Source organism: Camelina sativa, chromosome 4 (assembly GCF_030686135.1).
Source record: "Camelina sativa cultivar CO46 ecotype springtype chromosome 4, ASM3068613v1".
NCBI lineage: Eukaryota > Viridiplantae > Streptophyta > Magnoliopsida > Brassicales > Brassicaceae > Camelina > Camelina sativa.
Window position 1 is genome coordinate 3,339,217 of NC_141883.1, and position 20,588 is coordinate 3,359,804.

The 20,588-nt window shown below is 29.6% G+C and overlaps 1 protein-coding gene across 2 annotated transcripts; it reads right to left on the reverse strand.

Moving 5' to 3' along the window:
- Positions 1-1,669: 1,669 nt before the first annotated feature.
- LOC147945286 (protein neprosin-like) lies at positions 1,670-7,758 on the reverse strand. 2 transcript variants are annotated; one of them, XM_087509833.1, is made up of 6 exons: positions 7,541-7,758; positions 7,140-7,233; positions 4,449-4,619; positions 4,308-4,361; positions 3,302-3,429; positions 1,670-1,917 (listed from the first exon to the last, which is right to left on the reverse strand). In XM_087509833.1, the coding sequence occupies exons 2-6, from the start codon at positions 7,182-7,184 to the stop codon at positions 1,908-1,910; spliced, it is 408 nt and encodes a 135-aa protein (XP_087365959.1). In that variant the 5' UTR covers positions 7,185-7,233; positions 7,541-7,758; the 3' UTR covers positions 1,670-1,907. The 2 variants fall into 2 exon arrangements, with proteins under 2 accessions (XP_087365959.1, XP_087365958.1); XM_087509832.1 differs by having other exon boundaries at positions 1,670-1,978.
- Positions 7,759-20,588: the final 12,830 nt, after the last annotated feature.

Below are 20,588 nucleotides of genomic sequence, written 5' to 3' on the forward strand. Positions count from 1 at the left end.
GCTAAATAAATGGAAAAATTATACCTTGATTTGAAAGCGTTTATTTAACGCTTCAGCAACATGCATTGGCAGTACTTTGGGACCAACTCCACCAACAAAATCTTTGTACAACTCTCCTAGAATATGATGATCTGCTTGTCGGACACGTGTAGAGCGCTCTGTTACAGAACATGTATGTGCTGAAATAAACACACGCACCTCAAACTTTGGAAAGTGATTTAATGTTGCAGCTCTTACCCTCCACTTGCATCCTTTAACCCAACACTTGACAATCAATAGTGTTGGTCTCGATTTGTAAACAAAATAATCAAACCTTTGTACCAAGGTTAGTATCTTCAACTGTGTTTCTAGGTGCTCCTTTGTATCATACATTTGCCCAACAGCCAAATTCACAGAAGACAAGTCTACCTTTGAGACATCAACAGGTTCCTTATTTTCTTCAATATAAAAAGATGAACACCTTTTCTTCATTGGCAATTTATGATCCTCTTCTTCTGGTGGAATTCCATACACGGTAAAATTCTCATCATCAGAATCTGTTCCGTCAGAATCATCACAATAATCGAATCTACTATCATCTTCATCCATCTCTTCTTCATTTGTGTCGCTGGCCATATCAAGATACTCTTCTCCAGCCTGATCATTTTCATCTCTTCCTCGTTTCTTACCTTTGTGATTCAAATCAGTCTGTATTTTCTTCTTCACTTCAACACAAAGTCGACCTGTAAGCCTTTCCAATTGTCCCAGAAAAGTGTGCAACTGACGAGAATTATCGATAATAATTGGTGGTGTATCACTGGGTAAATCCTGCAATAACCTCTTCGAGATCTTGTAACTCAAGACAACATCAAATACCTTGTTATCCAGCATGTAATCCTCATATACTATTTCAATGCAATCATCAAATCTGCTTTGATCGTTACATTGTAGAATTCGTGAACCCCTTTCATTATCAACAACAAAAAACCATTTGTTGTTGTCAAAGATCCAATTACCACAAACGAGAATCACCTGCTTCATATTCTCTTGGTTGTGTAACAATCACTCTAAAACGTGAAGGAAAGGATGAAAAAAAAACCACCTTAAAAGGAAAATAATAGAGAAGTCGATTATGAACCCCAAAAGGAAAGAAAGCATGATTAAATCCACGTTGGAGAGGAGGAAGAAGGAATTTATGGAAAAATAAGATGAACCCAAAAGAGAAAAAAAATTTCAGTCGATATGGGGGGAGGGGAGGCACGATACAAAAGAGAAAAAATAAGGTAAACCCTAGATTCTCGCCATATATGGCAACTGCTACAAAAGTCTGTCGCTTAACTTAAAAAAAAATCTGTCACAAAAGGCACTAATAAATCTGTCATTACCCTTAAAAAAATCTGTTATAAAAAAATATGTTATCAAACTCGTAATAATAGATTTGTCATTACAGATAATAAATTTGCTGTTACTATATCAACAAAAAAACAAATCTGTTATCATTGTATTCATATATAATAAATCTGTTATCAAGTAACAGATTTTTTAGTAAGAAAAAAAATTTTGTCATAACATAAGAAAATCTGCCATAACGTATATTGTGCATGTGGGTCAATATAACAATTTTAAAAAGACTTTCGAAAATCTGTTATCAAACAACAGATTTTTCCTTCAATCCAAAAATCAGTCATAACTTTTAAAAAATCTGTCACCACTAGATGTCAAACTAGCAATTATTTTTACGTTTATAAATCTGTCGCAATGTGACAGATTTTTTAAGTGAAAAATAAAACTGTTACAACAATCATAAAAAATCTGCCACAAAATTCCAAAAAATTTGACTAAAACAATGAAAATCTGTCATGACTTTATAAATAAGTCTGTCGCGTTAAGAAAATCTGCTGTTCACAAAAAATCTGTCGTTACACACTTCAAATAAATCTGCCATAGAAAACAAATCTGCCATCAAACTCTGCAAATTAATCTGCCATCTAAAATAATTCTGCCAAAAAAAAAACTGTCATCGACAATAAATATGCCACTTACAAATTAATCTGCCATTACTTGTATGACAGACTTTTATATTAAAAAAAAACGAAATTGAAGAAATTTTTAACCAAGGGTAATATTGACTTTTTTTCCTAACAAAGCAAAAAAGGGTATTTTCGGTATGAAACTAACCCAACTGACCCTCAAATTTTAGGAGCTAATCTAGCAATTAACTGCTCAATTTTGGTCAAACTAGTAATTTTCCCTATTAAATGTTATATATTTATTTAAATTTACTAAGTTCGTTAATAAATCCTCTTTAGATTTACTAAGTTAATATAGATTTATACATATTTTTCAACTTAGTAAAAAAATTATTTGTTGTTTCATAGTAAACTTATTTCAATTTAATCTAACTTCTTAAAAATATAGATTTTTTGAACTATTGACTTATATTTCATTTATATCGCATTTTACAGTTGGCATATATTTTGGTTAATCTTATACACAATCGAAATTTTTTTCTCAAAAACCAAAAACCATTTTTTTGAGATTTTTCATTAAAAAACTAATTGCAAAATTTAAAACAAAATCTAAAATTTAAAAACTAAAAACTAAATCCAAAAACTGAATTTAAAAATAGCATCCATTCATGGCCTTGATTTCATTCATTTAAATCAAAATAAGGATAAAATGAAAATATAAAATTTTGGAGCACAACATAGATAAGAAAGATAGGGTAAGCAAAAATATTTGAAAATATGTCCATAGAAACTGGAAGAAAGAAGGTAGCTAGCAACATGTCACATGTGAGATCATGATGTATTGAAGACACTTTCGTGAACAAAAACTAAAGTAATTAATATCAGAATAACTAAAACTAAATTTATAAATTTATAATTTGTATTCGTAATCCATTTAAAAATAAATATTATGTGTTAAATATATTTATAAAATAATTATTAAGTGAAAACCTAAAATAAAATAGGTTTTTTTCTTATACATTTAAAAATTGAACGAAACATAAAATAATTCATTGTTTAATAATATTAATTAAATCTTGAAATCTTAATTCTAATTTTTGATTAATATTTAAAAATTAAGTAACCAAATAAATTTAAATTGTTTTCTATTTTTTTTTGTTATGAATTAAGGACAAAGTGTCATTTAAAAAAAATATAGAAAGTAGATTTCAAATTCTTTAAACTATCATATATTTCAAATTCTTGATAAAATTCACGATATACCATCAACTTTATTCTAATATTTAATTATTTTTTGGAAATGTAAAATTTGTTACGTAACATTAAAAAGTTTTAACAAGAAATGAACTAACCTTCCAAACTGTTTGCCCTCAAATGCAGATACAGGGGTAATTGCTCCTCCAAGAATAATTTTGTTACTAATTTGTATAAACCCCGGACACTGAAGGTTATAGCATCCAGTTAAATTGTATGTGTCGCTCTGAATAAAAATGATATCATTTTTATTAGTAAAGTTATAATTAAATATTTATAAAGAAGCAATGCACTAACACTCTTTATTTTATATGCATTAAAAAGAAAATTTATGTAAAAGATAGGCAGATAGCCAAACATGAGATGTTTTCATATCTTAATAATAATAATAAAAAAAGCTAGTGTCAGATAAAATATTTATCTATATACTTATATACTTAATTTGATTTCTTTTACTGTATTTGAATGCACATTTTTCTTTTTGAAATCCACTAAGTTTTACTTAAAAAGGGGACTTTATTTATGTAGTATACACACTGAGATTATCCAGATACAATAAGGCCATGTTCGTTTCATCATTTACTATTTCCATCTAGATGATCTATTTAAATGATACATCTAAATGATTCATTTCAATGGCAAATGGCCCAACAAACAAGATAAAAAATAGTTTATTTGGATGGTCAATCAATAATTCTCCTGTTATTTTTTTATGAACCATTTTCATCCAAATGGTCCAACTAGAATTATCTAAATGAGTTTCAATTTTTTTCCTAAAATTTTAAAACCCATTCAGATGATCCATGTGAATGATTCTGGATCATGCTCTTTTTTTTTGACAAAAATGAACAATACCTGAATGATTCATTTAGATGGTCCATCCAAATGAATACATGAACAAGGCCTAATAGTGTTTGTATATAAAACGTAGGAAGGTATAGTATTACTCTATAGTTCATACAAAATGGTTTAAAAAACTTTAAAAAACTTTAAAAACATTAATTAAATTTTAGAATAATAAAAATAATTCTTATTTTTAATGTAAAACAGATGAAATAAAATTGAAAATCAAGTTTTTTTTATAAACCATATTTAGCTACTTACCGTCCAATAGATGAACAGTCTTGGCTTATTGTCTTGATACAAATCTGGTAAAACCTACACACAAAAAAATGTTATAAAACAGATTATTCATTGTGTAGGTATTTTCTTTAAAAAAAAAAAAATCATAAATTTTGAACTTACATGCCAACCAACTTCAATGCTGTTAATATCGTTTGTCTCGTAACTTCCTGAAGTTATCCAAATTTGAGACAAGCTGAACTCGCCTTCTGATTCTATGGTTGGGTTCCACACGTTCATCGTACATTTTGCTCCATATAGTTTCAGCGGTGTTTTTGCCTTTACGACCGCATGCTATTACAGTAAAACCTCTATAAATTAATACTTTATAAATTAATAAACACTATAAATTAATAAATTTTGCTGGTCCCAAGTCGGGCCAGTGTAAAAATTAACAATATTCGATAAGATAATAAGATAATAATTTTTTCGAAATCTCCTTATAAAATATGGTCCCAATAATATCATAAATTAATAATTATGTAAATTTTTTTATATATATATATATACTGATATAATAGTGTATGTTTCTCCTAAAGCTCAATTCTATAGAACAATTGTAATGTTGTATTTTCAACCTATAATGATATCTCTAAAATATTTTATAACATGTCATACAAATAATTAAATTTAAAGTTTTAATTTTTAGATATGCATCATTTACAATTTGATAATTTGACAGATTATTAAAATAGGAGAATTGATATTATTATTCATAGATTTGAATTTATGTGTCTCATGTGTATAAGTCAATTTGTCTATAATATTTGTAATTTATTGTAAATAGTGCTTTCTAAATATTACAAGTTCAATTCCTAAACCATAAAATTTATAACATCCGAAAGTTTAATCTTATTTTACTATAGTTGTTCCAATTCATAATTTTTAAAAAAATAAACAATTAAAAATATATCTATAAATTAATAATTATTAATTTACACTATAAAATAATAATTATTAATTTATAGATAAATTAATATCACTATAAATTAATAAAATGTCTTAGTCTCAACATTATTAATTTATAGAGGTTTTACTGTATTTCCAAGTCATAATATCAATAATTACAGAAACAGACAATAAAAATGGATATGCATGCTTCTTATGTCTACTCGGTCTCATCAAAAAAAAAAAAAAATGAACACTCTCTCTGTTTTTTGTTATTTAATATTTTATGATTTTCACACATATTTAAAATTGTTAGTAATGTACTAATGTTATGGGGGTAAACTATGAACTATGAAGCAATAACTACACACAGAAAATTAAAACATCTAAATTTCTGAAAGAAAAATAAATCTTAAACAGTTATGACATTTAAATATAAAAATTGTAACTGTATGATTTAACTTTTAAGACAAAACCATATATAAAAAAATCAAAGTTTTATCATTATAGTAACTCTCCCATATATATATTTAAGTTTTTAACTACATATTATATTTAAAGACATAAGTGAAAAGTGATTAATACAACAGTTCGTTTTTCATAATCATTATTTTTAGGTATGAGACGGGAAAAAAACTTAAAAATATCTCATCTATTTTTATTTTGGACAAAAAATATTTCATCTTTTTTTATTAAAAAAATAACACTTTGTTTAATTAATTGATGTTGATTAATACCTCAATTTTTAAATGTTGTAAGTTTAATACTTAGCACGTGTATTATTATTTGAAAATTACAATTTTATCCTTAAAAAAATTATGTTTCTATTTGTTTTAAATAAAACTGAAGAAAATAATTGAAAAAAAGTAAAAAAAAAAACTGAGAAGTTCGTCTTCATCCTCTCCACTTTTCTAAGAACCGATTTATAGATTCGAATTCAATTTCTTCACCAAAAACCCTAATTAGATTTCATAAAAAAAATTAAAGGTCTGTTTTCTCTCAAATTTTTATAAAAAACATGAACACGAAGTAGAAAACTAAAAATTACAGATCTAACAAGTAAAAACAAAACAATAGATATATATGAACTAGCGATTTGTCTGATTTGGATTAAAGGTTTTGTTGTATGGGTGTTCCCAATTGTCCGATTTGGATCATGGTTTTGTTGTCTGAGGGTCTTAATGAAAGCAAATCATGAAACTCAATTCTTTTGGGTTTTTGTTTTTGTCGGTGACTGGTGATGATGACTCTAGAAACAAGTTAGATTCAAGCCTCTTCACCTTCACTACCAAGGGGATAAAACGTGATTGTCGAAAATCTGATCAAGGGGATGTTTGTACAAGACCTAGCCACCACCGTCGAGTCAGCTACTTCCGATTTGAGAGAGAGAGAGAGAGGAAGAGAGCATCAATGGAGAATGACCGAGTCAACTCCCGATGTAATCGTGGTCCTTTTTGTTTTTTTTTTTACTTTTTTTTTTTTGTTTCAATTATTTTCTTCAGTTTTAATTAAAACAAATAAAAACATAATTTTTTTAAGGATAAAATTATAATTTTCAAATAATAATACATGTGTTAGGTATCAAACTTACAATATTTAAAATTTGAGGTATTAATCAACATCAATTAATTAAATGAGGTATTATTTTTCCAATCGAAAAAAATAAGGCATTTTTTGTCCAAAATAAAAACAAATAAAATATTTTTAAGCTTTTTTCCCTTTAAAGATTCGTTTCTAGATCTCAAATGTATATAATATATTCTCAGGCCCAGTTTTAAAAAAAAAATTATAATACCATATCTCATTCTTATATTCTTTTTCCCGCAAATTTGGAATTTAATTTAAAAAAATTAACAGCAAAAATATACGTAAAGAACTATAAATTAAGATTATTTTTGATGAATTATATCTAAAAAAAACATTTACCTTAATGACGACTAAAAAAACTACGATCCATCTAATCAAAGACATCCCGATTTTGCTTTTTTCTTCTCTTCAACAGTACTGCCTGGAAGAAAGTCTGGAAAATAAAATGAACATTATATTTCCATTTGAGGCAATGCATATCAACTACATAGTAACGTCTATGAACAGAATCATACGTCGTTAACTAATATAAAATGCAAACCCTAAATTGAGAATAAAGCTTAGTTGAGTTAACTAATATAAAGACTCTCTCTAGTGCTAAAATCTAACCTTGTAAAATCGGATCTTGTTTCTACATCAAATTGCGAAGATTACGCTCTTTATATCAAAAATTTGAAACGAAAATGTTCTGACTCACAAAAAAAAGAAAGAACTTAAGAGATATGACTCGCTAAACCCACCTCAGATCTTAGAGATCTATGAACTTCCCACTAAAAATCTCTCCGTCTCCATCCTCCTTCTCTCTCTCTGTCCGTCTCCTTCCTCTCTCTCTCTTTCTCTGTCCGTCTCCTTCCTCCTTCTCTCTCTCTCTCTGTCCGTCTCCTTCCTCCTTCTCTCTCTCTCTCTCTCTCTCTCTCTCTCTCTCTCTCTCTCACACACACACACACACACACATACATTAGCTATTCGTTCTTTTGAGTTTTGTTTTTTTGTCCTTTTAGGGCAAACTAGTTGTGGTTATTAGATTTGAGAGGAGACTGCTTTGATTAGGGAAGAAACGAAATGATTTTAGTTATATATTGAAAGGAAAATATATGATTGTATCTCATGCGAATATTAATGTCATTCTTGGTTTTGGTGATGCTACGAATTTTGTTTTATTTTTTTCTTGGTTACCCATGCGAAGAAGGAGACATAAAATAGTAGAATTCACTTTCACAACCCAAAAACAAGAATGTTTTTCGAAATTTGTGACGTTCTTTATTACGTTGAATACATGCGGACACTCTTCATTCTTTTATAATTTCAGAACATATCCAAAAATAGAAACCTGCGGACACTCTTCTATTATTTGGTGGACCCTTCATTTATATGAAAGAAAACCATTATTTATTTCTTTTAACTGAATAGGTTAGTTGGTAAATGCTAGCTTTTGCAAAATAGTAGTACTGTTAAACTTTACTGAGCCTACATAGCTAAATACGGCAAGTGTTATATACAAAAAAAAATTAATGACGATTTAAAGTTGGTGCATTATAGCATTGGACATTTGGATCTTCGATTATTTATCGGTTCAATACTTTTGTTTTTTTTGATTTTTCGGATCTTGAATGTAATATCCATTCGATTTTTTTTAGAATTGGCTGGATTCTTTCGGTTTTAAATCTTGAACGGAAAACCAATCTAGAACAAAAATATTTTAATGTATATTTCGGTTTCGGTTATTACAGAAAAAAATCTGAATATGTTAGAAAATTTTGGTTATTTTTGGATATTTTTGGGTATTTTTGGATATTATGAATTTTTGAATGTTTTCAAATAATTTTGGATACTTTCAGTTCAGTTATTAATCATGTAAACAAAGTTTTATTTAATTTTAAAAGCAAAAGATAGGGCATACTAAGACGAGATGGTAAACGAAATTAAAACTGAAAGAAACAAGTAACCAGATATTGTTATTTTATTTTCAAAAAACACCTGATGTTTAGGGTCCGAATGGTAACCGCGGATTTAGCAATGGGGGACAAACGATTTGATAGTGGAGTACGGTCTAACTGCAGTACATGCAGGACAAATGTATTTGCGGGACAAATGTATTTGCGGGACAAGTGGGGTTAATGCAAAGTAAGTGGTATAAAATAATGTTTAATTGGTGAAAAACAATTGGCATTGCGGATTTCATATTATTTTATTAATAACTAGTATAAGTACATATTTTTATTTGTTTTGTACTAATAAATATATATTTTAATTTCTGAATTTAAAAAATATCAAAATTTTATTGAAAATAAAATTATAATAATACATATTTATTATTGAATCAGTTACTAATTCAATAAAAAAAAGTACAACACAATAAAAAAATCTATTATCAAGCTCTTTGATTTACAAATCTATTCATAATATCAATCTTTAGTTCCAAATTGGTTTAACTAACAATAATATCATAAATTATATTATTGTTTAAAACAACATTTGAGTTATATTTTTTTTGTTTGTATAAAAAACTTATTAAAAATAAGCGTTGAAAGGAAAAAATCAATCATCAATTTAGTGGTTTGTAACATTTGTTTAGTCCTTGACCACTATGATTTAATTTAAACTACATTAGACTTGTCTTAGAATTAACCATTTAGGATATAACTAAGCTAAGACGGGAAGAAAATGACTAAACAAATAATAGGCACAATAGAGTGGTTATTGGAACCTTCGTCTTCTTTCTCAGATCTATACCACCGACGCTTCCGATCTACATCAACGGCGCTTCCAACTCTGGTTCGTTCGCTTCCACTACGTTTCCTATGCTAAACTCAACAAATTACACGGTGTGGGCAATAAAGATGAGGAGAGCTTTGAGAGCTAATAAGGTGTGGGAAGTTGTTGAAGCAGACACACACGATGAAGAGAAAAACAATGTTGCCGTTGCGTTATTGCTCCAATCAATACAAGACAATCTTGTTCACCAGATTGGGACACTAGACTCGGCAAAGAAGATATGGGAAGCAATACAATCAAGACATGTTGGAGCAGAAAGAGTCAAAGACGACCGACTACAAAGACTAATGTCAGAGTTTGAGAAGCTAAAGATGAAAGACACCAAAAAATTTGATGACTTCACCGGTAAGCTTTCTGAAATTGCGTCAAAATCCTCAGCCCTAGAAGTCAATATCGAAGAGTCAAAACTGGTAAAGAAGTTCCTGCAGTGTCTTCCCCGGACGAAATACATACATATTGTCGCCTCTCTTAAACAAGTTTTAGATCTTAATACCACGACTTTCAAAGATATCATAGGTCGTCTTAAAGCCTACGAAGAATGACTTGCCCAGGAAGAAGAAGTTCAAGATGATCAAAGAAAATTAATGTATGCAAATTTTGAGAATCAAAATCAGTTTTTAGTGGAAACAGAGGGCGAGGAGGACGATCAGGTTACAAAGGAAGAGGTTGTGGATGTTCTAATGTTGTGAGAGATGCTTCAAGGATTACATGCTTTAGATGCGACAAGCTAGGTCATTTCGTGTTTAATTGTCTTGATAGAATGCTCAAACTGTAGGAAGCTCAAGAAATTAATGACACTGACACTCAGAAAGCAGACGGACTAATGATGCACGAAGTGGTCTATCTCAATGAGAAACATTGTGTTCTAAGTGAATTTGAAACAAACAACGATGGAGACAATATCTGGTATCTTGACAATTGAGCTAGAAATCATATGACTGGTGATCGAAGATATTTTGATAAAATTGATGATTCTGTTTCTGGAAATGTAAGATTTGGGGATGATTCACAAGTTGACATTAAAGGGAAAGGCACCATTGATTTCATGGACCTAAATGGAGAAGCTCGAGTAATAAAGGATGTTTACTACATCCCAAACTTGAAAAACAACATTATAAGTTTTGGACAAGGTACAGAGGCAGGATGTGATATAAGACTACGAGGAGAATTCTTGATCATGCGCAATCAGAATGGAAAGTTGCTTGCTAAGGCACCAATGTCCAAGAATCGACTATACAAAGTTTGAATGGGTTTAAGAGACAATTCACGACTGTTATATACTACAAGCATCAGTGAATCAAGCAAATTGCATGCGAGATGGGGACATGTGAACTATGGAACCATGAAATTAATGATAGAAAAGGAGCTTGTGCAAGGGATTCCAAAATTGTTGTCGAAAAGGAGGTATGTAGCTCATGCTTGCTTGGAAAAAAACAAGACAAGCATTCCCACAATCTACCGCTAACCGTGCATCAAAGAAGCTCGAACTCATACATGGAGATCTTTGCGGACCTATAACACCGAGTACGGGTGCAGGAAACATATATATTTTCGTTCTCATCGACGACTACTCTAGCTATATTTGGACAATCTTGCTTAAAGAGAAAGGATATGCATTTCAAAAGTTCAAGAACTTTAAAACAATGGTTGAACAAGAGTCATCTGCAAGAATACAGACCTTCAGAACATATAGAGGAGGAGAATTTGTGTCCTTGGAGTTTAACGAGTTCTGTGAAAGGACTGGTATCAAACGTCACCTCACTGCACCATACACTCCTTAGGAAAATGGTGTGGTTGAACGACGTAATCGGACCATGATGGAGATGGCGAGAAGTATCCTAAAGCACATGTGTATGCCTAATTACTTGTGGGGAGAAGCGATAAGACACTCTACATACATCTTGAATAGAATGGTGACACGAACTCTTAAGAATGAGACAGCATACGAAATCTTTTGCAGTAAGAAACCAAATATTGATCACATTCGGGTATTTGGTTGTGTGGCACATGCTAAAATTGAGGGTCCAACTCTGAAGAAGCTAGATGACAGATCGAGAGAACTTGTTCATCTAGGAACAGAACCATGTTCCAAAGCTTATCGCTTACTTGATCCACAAACAAGAAAGATAGTAGTGATCCGCGATATTGTCTTCGATGAAACATAGGGATTGAACTGGAATCATAGCAACTCTGAGCAAGATGGTGATGGAAGCTTTAGAATCAAACTTCATAGTTTCGGAAACCTTGGTCTTCAAGAGAGAGAAGGGAATCACGAGGGTGATATGAGACATACAGTAAGTGAAGTTGAATCAGGTGATAATGAAGATCATGAATCTGGAAATAATGGAGATCAGGATGTTCACGAGGAAGAAGAACCTGAGCATGGTGGTGAAAAGAATCATGAAGCATCACCACCTGTTCTTAGAAGATCACAGAGACAAAGTAATCCACCAAAATATCTTCAAGATTACGCTCTCCTTGCAGTAGAAGAAGGAGAAGTACTCTTACTTTGCTTAAATAACGAACTAAGACATTTCTGGGAGGCTAAAGAAACTAAAGAATGAACAAATGCGTGTAAAGAAGAGATAACTTCCATTAAGAAACTCAATACTTGGGATCTCGTTGACCTGCCAATATGAGCAAAGCCGATTGGGTTGAAGTGGGTTTTTAAGCTCAAAAGAAACTTAGATGGAAGCATCAATAAATACAAGGCTCGACTTGTTGCAAAAGGCTATGTACAAAAGTATGGAGTTGATTTCGAGGAGGTCTTTGCACCAGTAGCTAGAATTGAGACGATAAGATTACTTATCAACATCGCAGCTTAAAATGGATGGAAAATCCACCATCTCGATGTCAAAACAGCGTTTTTACATGGAAAGTTAAAAGAGACAGTCTATGTTCTGCAACCTGAAGGTTTAGAGAAGAAAGCTTACAAGCCGAACAAAACATTGTATGGATTAAGACAAGCACAAAGGACATGGAACAACAAACTAAATAACATCCTGATCAAGCTGCAATTTGAAAAGTGTTCTAAAGAACCTTCATTCTCTCGAAAGAAGGTAAGAGAAGGGATCCTTGTTATTGATTGTATGTAGACGACTTATTTGTAACAGGAACGAGTCTAGAGATTATTAACAAGTTCAAGGATGAGATGTCTTCTAAGTTCGTGATGAGCGACCTTGGTAAGCTAACGTACTACCTTGGGATTGAAGTGCATCAACATGACAAAGGGATCACTCTAAATCAAAGGAGATACGCACTTAAGATTTTAGAGGAAGCAGGAATGAAGGATTGTAACTTGGCTCACACACCTATGGATACAAGTCTGGATCTGGCCAAGTCCGAGAATGAAGGAAGAGATTGATGCTACGAAATTCAGGAAAAATGTTGGCTGTCTCTGTTATCTGCTTCATACAAGGCCGGACTTATCCTTTTCTGTTGGTATACTAAGTCGATATATGCATAGTCCTAGAGCTTCACATGGAGCTGCACTGAAACAAGTGTTGAGATACTTGAAAGGAACCACTAGTCTTGGTTTAACCTTTGAATGATGCTCGAGTATACCAAAGCAGATAGGCTACTGTGATAGTAGTCACAATGTTGATCCAGATGATGGGAGAAGAACTATGGGACTCATTTTCTATCTTGGTAAAAGTCCAATCACTTGGTGTTCTCAGAATTAAGATATTGTTGCATTATCATCTTGTGAAGCAGAGTTCATGGCGGGGATAGAAGCTGTGAAACAAGCAATTTGGCTCCAAGAGTTGCTTAGTGAAGTCACTGGAACAGCGACTACAAGTGTTGTCATTTACATTGATAACAATTCAGCAATTGCACTAACAAAGAACCCGGTGTTCCATGGCAGAAGTAAGCAGATTCATCGGAGATACCATTTCATGAGAGAATTAGTCGAGAGTAATCAAATAGAAGTGGAGCCTATACCAGGAAGAGAACAAAAGGCATACATACTCACAAAGGCTTTGGAAAGAATCAAGTTTATAAAAATAAGAGAGCTCATCGGGTTACAAGATCTTAGAAAGGAAGGTTTCAAGCTTAATGGGGAAAATGTTGAAATAAGCTTGAATAACAAGCAATCCTAATGTAATTAGGAAAAACAGAGAGAATAGGAAGTTATCCTTTTGTGAGAGAATAGAAACTACCCTACAATGAGAAAAGGAAAACTGTTTGAGATCTAGGCTTATAAATTGAGATGTCGAGATGTGACATTCAATATGAGAAGAGAGTTTTATGTGTTTGAGAGATTGAAAGATTGTGAAAGAGCTTTAGTTTTTTGAGTTATTTTTCTAAGGCTAATAAAGAGAGTTCTTTATTTATCTTGTGTTTATCAATCTCTTAGATTCTATAGTTTCCACATCAAATTGCTAAATTTGGACTCTTTATACCAAAATTTCAAAGTAAAATATTCTGACTCAAAATCAGAAACTGGTGTGACCAACAATTTTAATGATCCTAACTAATTTTCATCTTCACTTGGCAAAACCCATGCATCTCAACAGATTTAACAGAAAAGAATTACCTTTTTAATCACAACAGTAGACCCAAATGTACGTAACCAAAACAATCAATTTGAAACAGGAATCGCATGCAAGAATTCTAGAGAAAAAAAAAAAAGAGGGCTCACAGTTTGGTGATGTAGAGTTCACTAATGCGAAGAAGACATAAAATAGTCTTTGACAACCAAAAAAACAAGAATGTTTTTCGAAATTTGTGACGTTCTTTATTATGTTGAGTACACCGACTATAAATAGAAATATTCATTCTTTTCATGATTTCGGAACGTATACAAAAATACTAAAATAGAAACCTGCGGACATTCTGTCTGCAATTATTTGGTGGAGCTTTCATTTATGTGAAAACCATTATTTTTATTTTCTTTAATTGAATAATTGGCAAACAGGAAAAATATCGTTAAAATTTCTAATTTAGCATTTTCGTTGATTTAAATCACGAACTCTGGATTTGGAAGTAAACAACATCAATTTTTTGACTTCAAATAATTTGCAAACTCTTGTTGATCTGGTCTTTTGAGACATAACGTTACGTGGTCAACAGAGAAATTAGACGGGGTTAATTATCTGTTAACGAGATCCGTTAATAGCAAAACGACGATGTTTATAACATCCTAAGACCCTCAAATTGAGAAATCGATTCTCATTTTTCCCAAATCGCAAACCCTAATCGATTCTTATTTTCTTCAAATTTTAAACCCAAATCGATAATATCTTTTATTCTTTGATTTCTCTCTTCTTCTTCGAGTTCAACAAATGAGTTCTAGCTTAGAGATATCGGTGGTAGCTTCGTTTGACCGTGGAGTGCCATTGAAGTGTGTTTGTGGAGCCGGTGTACACTCATGAGCAGACGATTCTCCAGCTTTATCGGGACTCTTCCGTTTGGGACGACACGTTGAAAGCTTCTTTGTCAGAGTCATCAGTTGAATTCGAAGAAGATCATCCAATCAAAGAAGAAAGGAGGAATCGCAAATTGGGGTTTGTGATTTGGGGATTTTGGGAGGAATTGATAATCGGGTTCGATTTGGGATGTAATTAAAGAAGAAAAAGACGTCATTGAACCAACTAATGGATCTCGTTAACGCCTAATTAACTCCGTTTAATATTTCCGTCTGACCAGTTAACGTTGTGCTTTAGACGGTGAAGTCAACAAGACTTCATGATTTAAATAAAAGTCAAGAAAATAGTGAGTATTTTTTTCAACAAATGAAGACATTGTGATTTAAATCAATGAAAATGCTGACTTAGGAATTTTAATGATATTTTTCCCATTGGCAAATGCTAACTTTTGCAAAATAGTAGTATTGTTAGTGAACCTACATAGCTAAAATAATGTTACACTAGATTAAGACCCGTGCTAGAGCACTGGTTGAAATTCATTCTATTTATATTATAATTTTTATATAAAATATAATATAAATTATGTGATTGTTTTAAAATGTTTTTTGGATAAAACATTATTCAATAAAATCATAAGCTAGATATGATGGTTTGAAAAAAGACACATATTTTGTATGTTTTATATTATTAATGATTCTAGATAAGTACCCGTGCTATAACAATGGTTAAATTTTATTTTATAAAAAGTTTTGTATATTTTATATTTTAAAATAAAATTTTAATATGTTGTATTAGTTTATGTATGTGAAGTTATTTCAACAATGTATATTCTACATCATGACTTGAATGTCATTCTAATACATAATTTTGTAAATTTGGTTTTTAAAAAGCGAGTTATTATATTATGAGTAATTTAATATATTGTTATACTTTTTCTTTTAATATACTTGGTTTCTTGAAATTATTTCATATTATAGTGACATATTATTGACATTGCTATAACACATCAATTTAGAGTGTTTATAGTTTCTAACTTTTATATCAAGTTTCAATATTTCAAAAAGATTTCAAAATAAACTATTTAAAATTTATTATATTATATAAAACAATAAAATTCAACAAAAAAATGAAATTAAATTTAAATATTCAAATTTTGACCTGTTACTCAATAAAATTTTTAATTCAATAGATATTATTTTTAAAGAATAATATTACTAAAGATTGAGTATTTTATAGATTTAACAATTTATACTTGTTTTAAAAATTCAACTTATGGTATATGCGGAAATAAAACTAATTTTTAATTATAACAAATAATAGATAATTTATTTGTTTCACAAAATAGACTCATATATATAATTGATAAGTGAAGTATAATGATAATTAACAAATTAATATGTTAAGTTAGATATCAAAAGATTTTAATATGGATGAATAATTTAATAAAGAAAATTAATATGGTAAGTTAGATGATATCAAATGATTCTTTATAATATTCCCTTTATGATTTTTGGAAATAAATTAAAGTTGCACCCACTATTTAATTTGTAACCAATTAATCTATAACCTATTTGTAACCAACTTATTAAAATTATATAGTCTACAAAATAATGTTGTGTACTTCCGTTTTATTATATAGGGGATACACGTTACATACACATATTTTCTAAATGAAGATTTAAAGTTGGTTATGGTACTAAGCATACAGATATTATTAGGTCTGGTATCGGTTCAATACTTTTGGTTTTTGGATTTTGAGTGTAATATCCATTCATTATTTAGATTTTTGGCTCAGTTTTGGTTTGTTTTTCCGATTTTGATTCGGTTCTAGATCTTAAAAGGAAAACCAATGTAGATCCAAAATATTTTCATATATATTTTGGTTTTGATTCTAATTCAAAGAATCAGATATTTTCTAATATTTTGGGTATTTTGTTATTTTAAACTGTTAGATACTTTCAGTCGGTTATTCATGTATTTTTTGGTGTTTTGGATGTTTTCGATTCGGTTAACCAGATATCCATTCGATTTTTGGTTTGGTATAATTTGTTTTCGGTTCATGAATTTAATCCTACTATATTAATTGAGAAGTACAAATAGAAAACTAACCTTAAAATGTGTAAAAAAATTATATTAAATTGCAATTAGAAAAACTTAATTAAGATTAAATAAATAATTAAATAAATATTTTTAATTAAAAAATGAAAATAGGGGAAACATCAAATAAAATAAATTGTAGAAAAGTAAAAAAAAATTGTTAGAATCAAAACTAATTTGTACTTAAAAAAACTACTAGATAAATTTTTTTTTTACATGTTAGTTATATATTTTTACTTACTTCACAACTATAACAAAGATTTCACAAAGTATTAAATAATTTTATTCATTACATACAAATGTTTTATTGACAGGTTTTCAATAAACATTTTTAAAATACAAAAATTATCATATAAGCAACAAATTTTTAATCACAAGCTATTATAAATAACATAATAACAAAATAAATTATTACAAATTTTCTAAAAAAAAGTTCAGCCCGCGGTTTTCTGCGGGATAGTACCTAGTATATAGTATTTGTTTAGTATGCCAATTTTGTTTCAGTATCGATACTTCTTGATTCTTATATGATTTAGGGAAGTTGATATGATTTATTATATAAAAATATTAAAACACACATAGAACTATGAGATTTAGATTTTTCTTTAACACATATAGAACTATGAGATTTAGATTTTTCTTTCTCTTTCAAATATTCTAGTCCTTTAAAATCATTAAAAATTAATATTTTAAAATATTCTCGATAACAGTAGATTTTCAAAATCAGTAAGTCAATAACATTGATTTTATTAAACATTTTAAATTACATGATTAGATAACATAAAAATTTATGAATTTGACACAGATCATTTAAAATATTAATTAGATTCAATACACTCACTATAACTCTTTACGGTACATTGCTAATGACTAAACTTTTCCATTAAAACTAAACATAAACTATATCTGGTTATTTAAAATAGGTATATTTATCAATGCTCGTCTCTAAGATGACACTTCTTCCGTTTTCACCAAAAAAAAAAATGACACTTCTTCCATAAAAATAGAAAATAGTTTTTAAAAACAATAGTATTAAAGAAAGGAATATTTGCACTCTAACACACTTTTTCAAAAGTATTTGCCATGTGACACACTTTCTACTATTTGGACATTTTCTCTATGTTTATTAACTATCATATCCTTTCACTATAACTCTATTTACAACAATGCCATCAAACTATAAATCTCTTTCTAGTTACCCAATTCACATGTTTCTTTTTCATTCTTTTCTCTCTCTTTCATTGTTTAAATAAATATATAATTTTTGTTAGTTGGTAAGTGTAGGCACAAAAATATATAATTTTTGTTAGAGAAAAACAGAAATTTTTCTAAATGAAATAAGCAAAATGGTGTATTATGTCATACAAATCATGAACATGTGGACATGTTTAGATGGATAATTCTAGTTAACACTTGGTTATAAAGTTTTTTTTCAATGAAATCTTTCTCTTAAGTGTTTCTAGCACAAAAACCAGTAATATAATTTCCAAATCTTTCTTTACCAGTTAAGAACAACATCAATAAATTTGGAAATTTATAAAAAAATCTAATACAAGAAGTCAAAAAAAAAAAAAAAAAAAGGTTAGGGTAGGTCAATTTCATGTTTTCTAGTTAAAAAATTTCAGATTTGGCTACATTTGTTAAAATTGCTATGAAATTAAATTTCTGATTATAGTTTATGATCTAAAGTTTAGGATTTAGGGTTTAGGGTTTAGTATAAGATATAATGAACGGTTTCATGCTCAGGTTTTTAGGGGATATGATGAGGTTAAAATTGTTTGCTAGTTAACAATAACTACTTCACCAAAACAAAAGTAGTTTTTAGTGGACGTGTATAATTTATCGTCCATGTGGACTTGATTTTATGGACATGAAAGGTTAAAATCATTTGACAGTTAATCATGAATACTTTATCAAACCACAATTTTTTTAATTAATTAGGTATTCATATGTTTTTTTCTCTGATCATCCAAAAATAATTATCCATCTACGCATGTTAACCATCCACATAATAGTGAACAACATCAATGAATTTGAAATTTATAAAGAATGTAAGGCAAGAAGTCAAAAATTTGGCTTAATTTAAGGTTTAGGATTTACTTGTTGGGGTAGGTCAATTTCATGTTTTCTAGTAAAAGATCTTTAGATTTGGCTACATTTGTTAAAATTGCTATGAAATTAAATTTATGATCATGGTTTATGATCTAAGGTTAAGGTCTAAAGTTTAGGATTTAGGCTTTACGGTTTTGACTCTAGGGTTTAGGATTTAAGATTTAGGGTTTAGGGTTTAAGGTTTAGGGTTTAGGGTTCAGGGTTTAGAGGTTTAGGGTTTAGGGTATAATGAACGGCTTCATGCTTAGATTTTTAGGGGATATGATGAGGTTAAAATGGTTTGATAGTTAACAATGACTATTTCACCAAAAAACAAGTAGTTTTTTTGTGGACGTGTATAACTCATCCATGTGGACTTGATTTTATGGACATGAAATATTAAAATCGATTGATAGTTAACCATGACTACTTTACCAAACCACAAGTTGTTTGATTAATTAGGTATTCATATTGTTTTTTATCTTGTCATCCAAAATAAGTATTCATCTATGCATATTAACCATCCACATAATTGCGAACAATATCAATAAATTTGGAAATTTATAAAGAATGTAATGCAAGTAGTCAAAAAATTGGCCTAATTTAAGGTTCAGGGTTTACAGGTTGGAGTGGGTCAATTTGATGTTTTCTAGTAAAAGATCTTTATATTTGGCTACATTTGTTTAAAATTGCTATGAAATTAAATTTATGATTATTATTATGATATAAGTTAAGGTTTATAGTTTAGGATTTAGGCTTTAGGGTTTAGGGTTTAGGGTTTAGGGTTTAGGGCTTAGAGGTTTAGGGTTTAGGGCTTAGAGGTTTAGGGTTTAGGGCTTAGGGCTCAGAGGTTTCTGATTTAGAGTTTAGGATATGATATGATGAACAGTTTCATGCTTAGGTTTTTTGGGGATATGATGAGGTTAACATTGTTTGATAGTTAACAATGACTACTTCACCAAAACATAAGTAATTTTTAGTGGACGTGTATAACTCATCGTCCATGTGGACTTGATTTTAGAATAAATCTAGTATCCACAAATAAGTATGCACATAATAAGACATTTTTAGGATCCACATAACATTCAACAAATATTTCATTATAATTGGATAAGATATGTTATAATTATTCATTTTAAATATAGTAAAATGGATCTCAAAATGTAGAAAAAATAAAATTATAATCAATCATAAAAACAAAATCAAAAATATATGTCATAATAATTAAATAAAGTGATTACAAAGAGAGTAGGAGAAAAAAGAAGTGAAGAATAGAAAAAAAAAATATGAGAAAATCTTGTCCATTGAATTTTAACTAAGAGTTTCAATCCAATGGTTCTTATTATTTGTAATACAAACTGTTTTTCTCTCTCTAGTTATACCTCAACTTACATGATGAAAGTTAAAATAGTCTAGAAATTATGTAAACAGTAGAAAACTTGGCAAAAAAGTGCCC

Coding starts and splice junctions, on each gene's coding strand:
- LOC147945286 (XM_087509832.1), bottom strand. CDS start 7,184: ATGTCTTTGATTAGATGGATCGTAGTTTTTTTAGTCGTCATTAAG. Junction 4,362..4,448: donor GCATTGAAGTTGGTTGGCAT/GTAAGTTCAAAA, acceptor TTTTGTGTGTAG/GTTTTACCAGATTTGTATCA. Junction 3,430..4,307: donor GACTGTTCATCTATTGGACG/GTAAGTAGCTAA, acceptor ATTTTTATTCAG/AGCGACACATACAATTTAAC.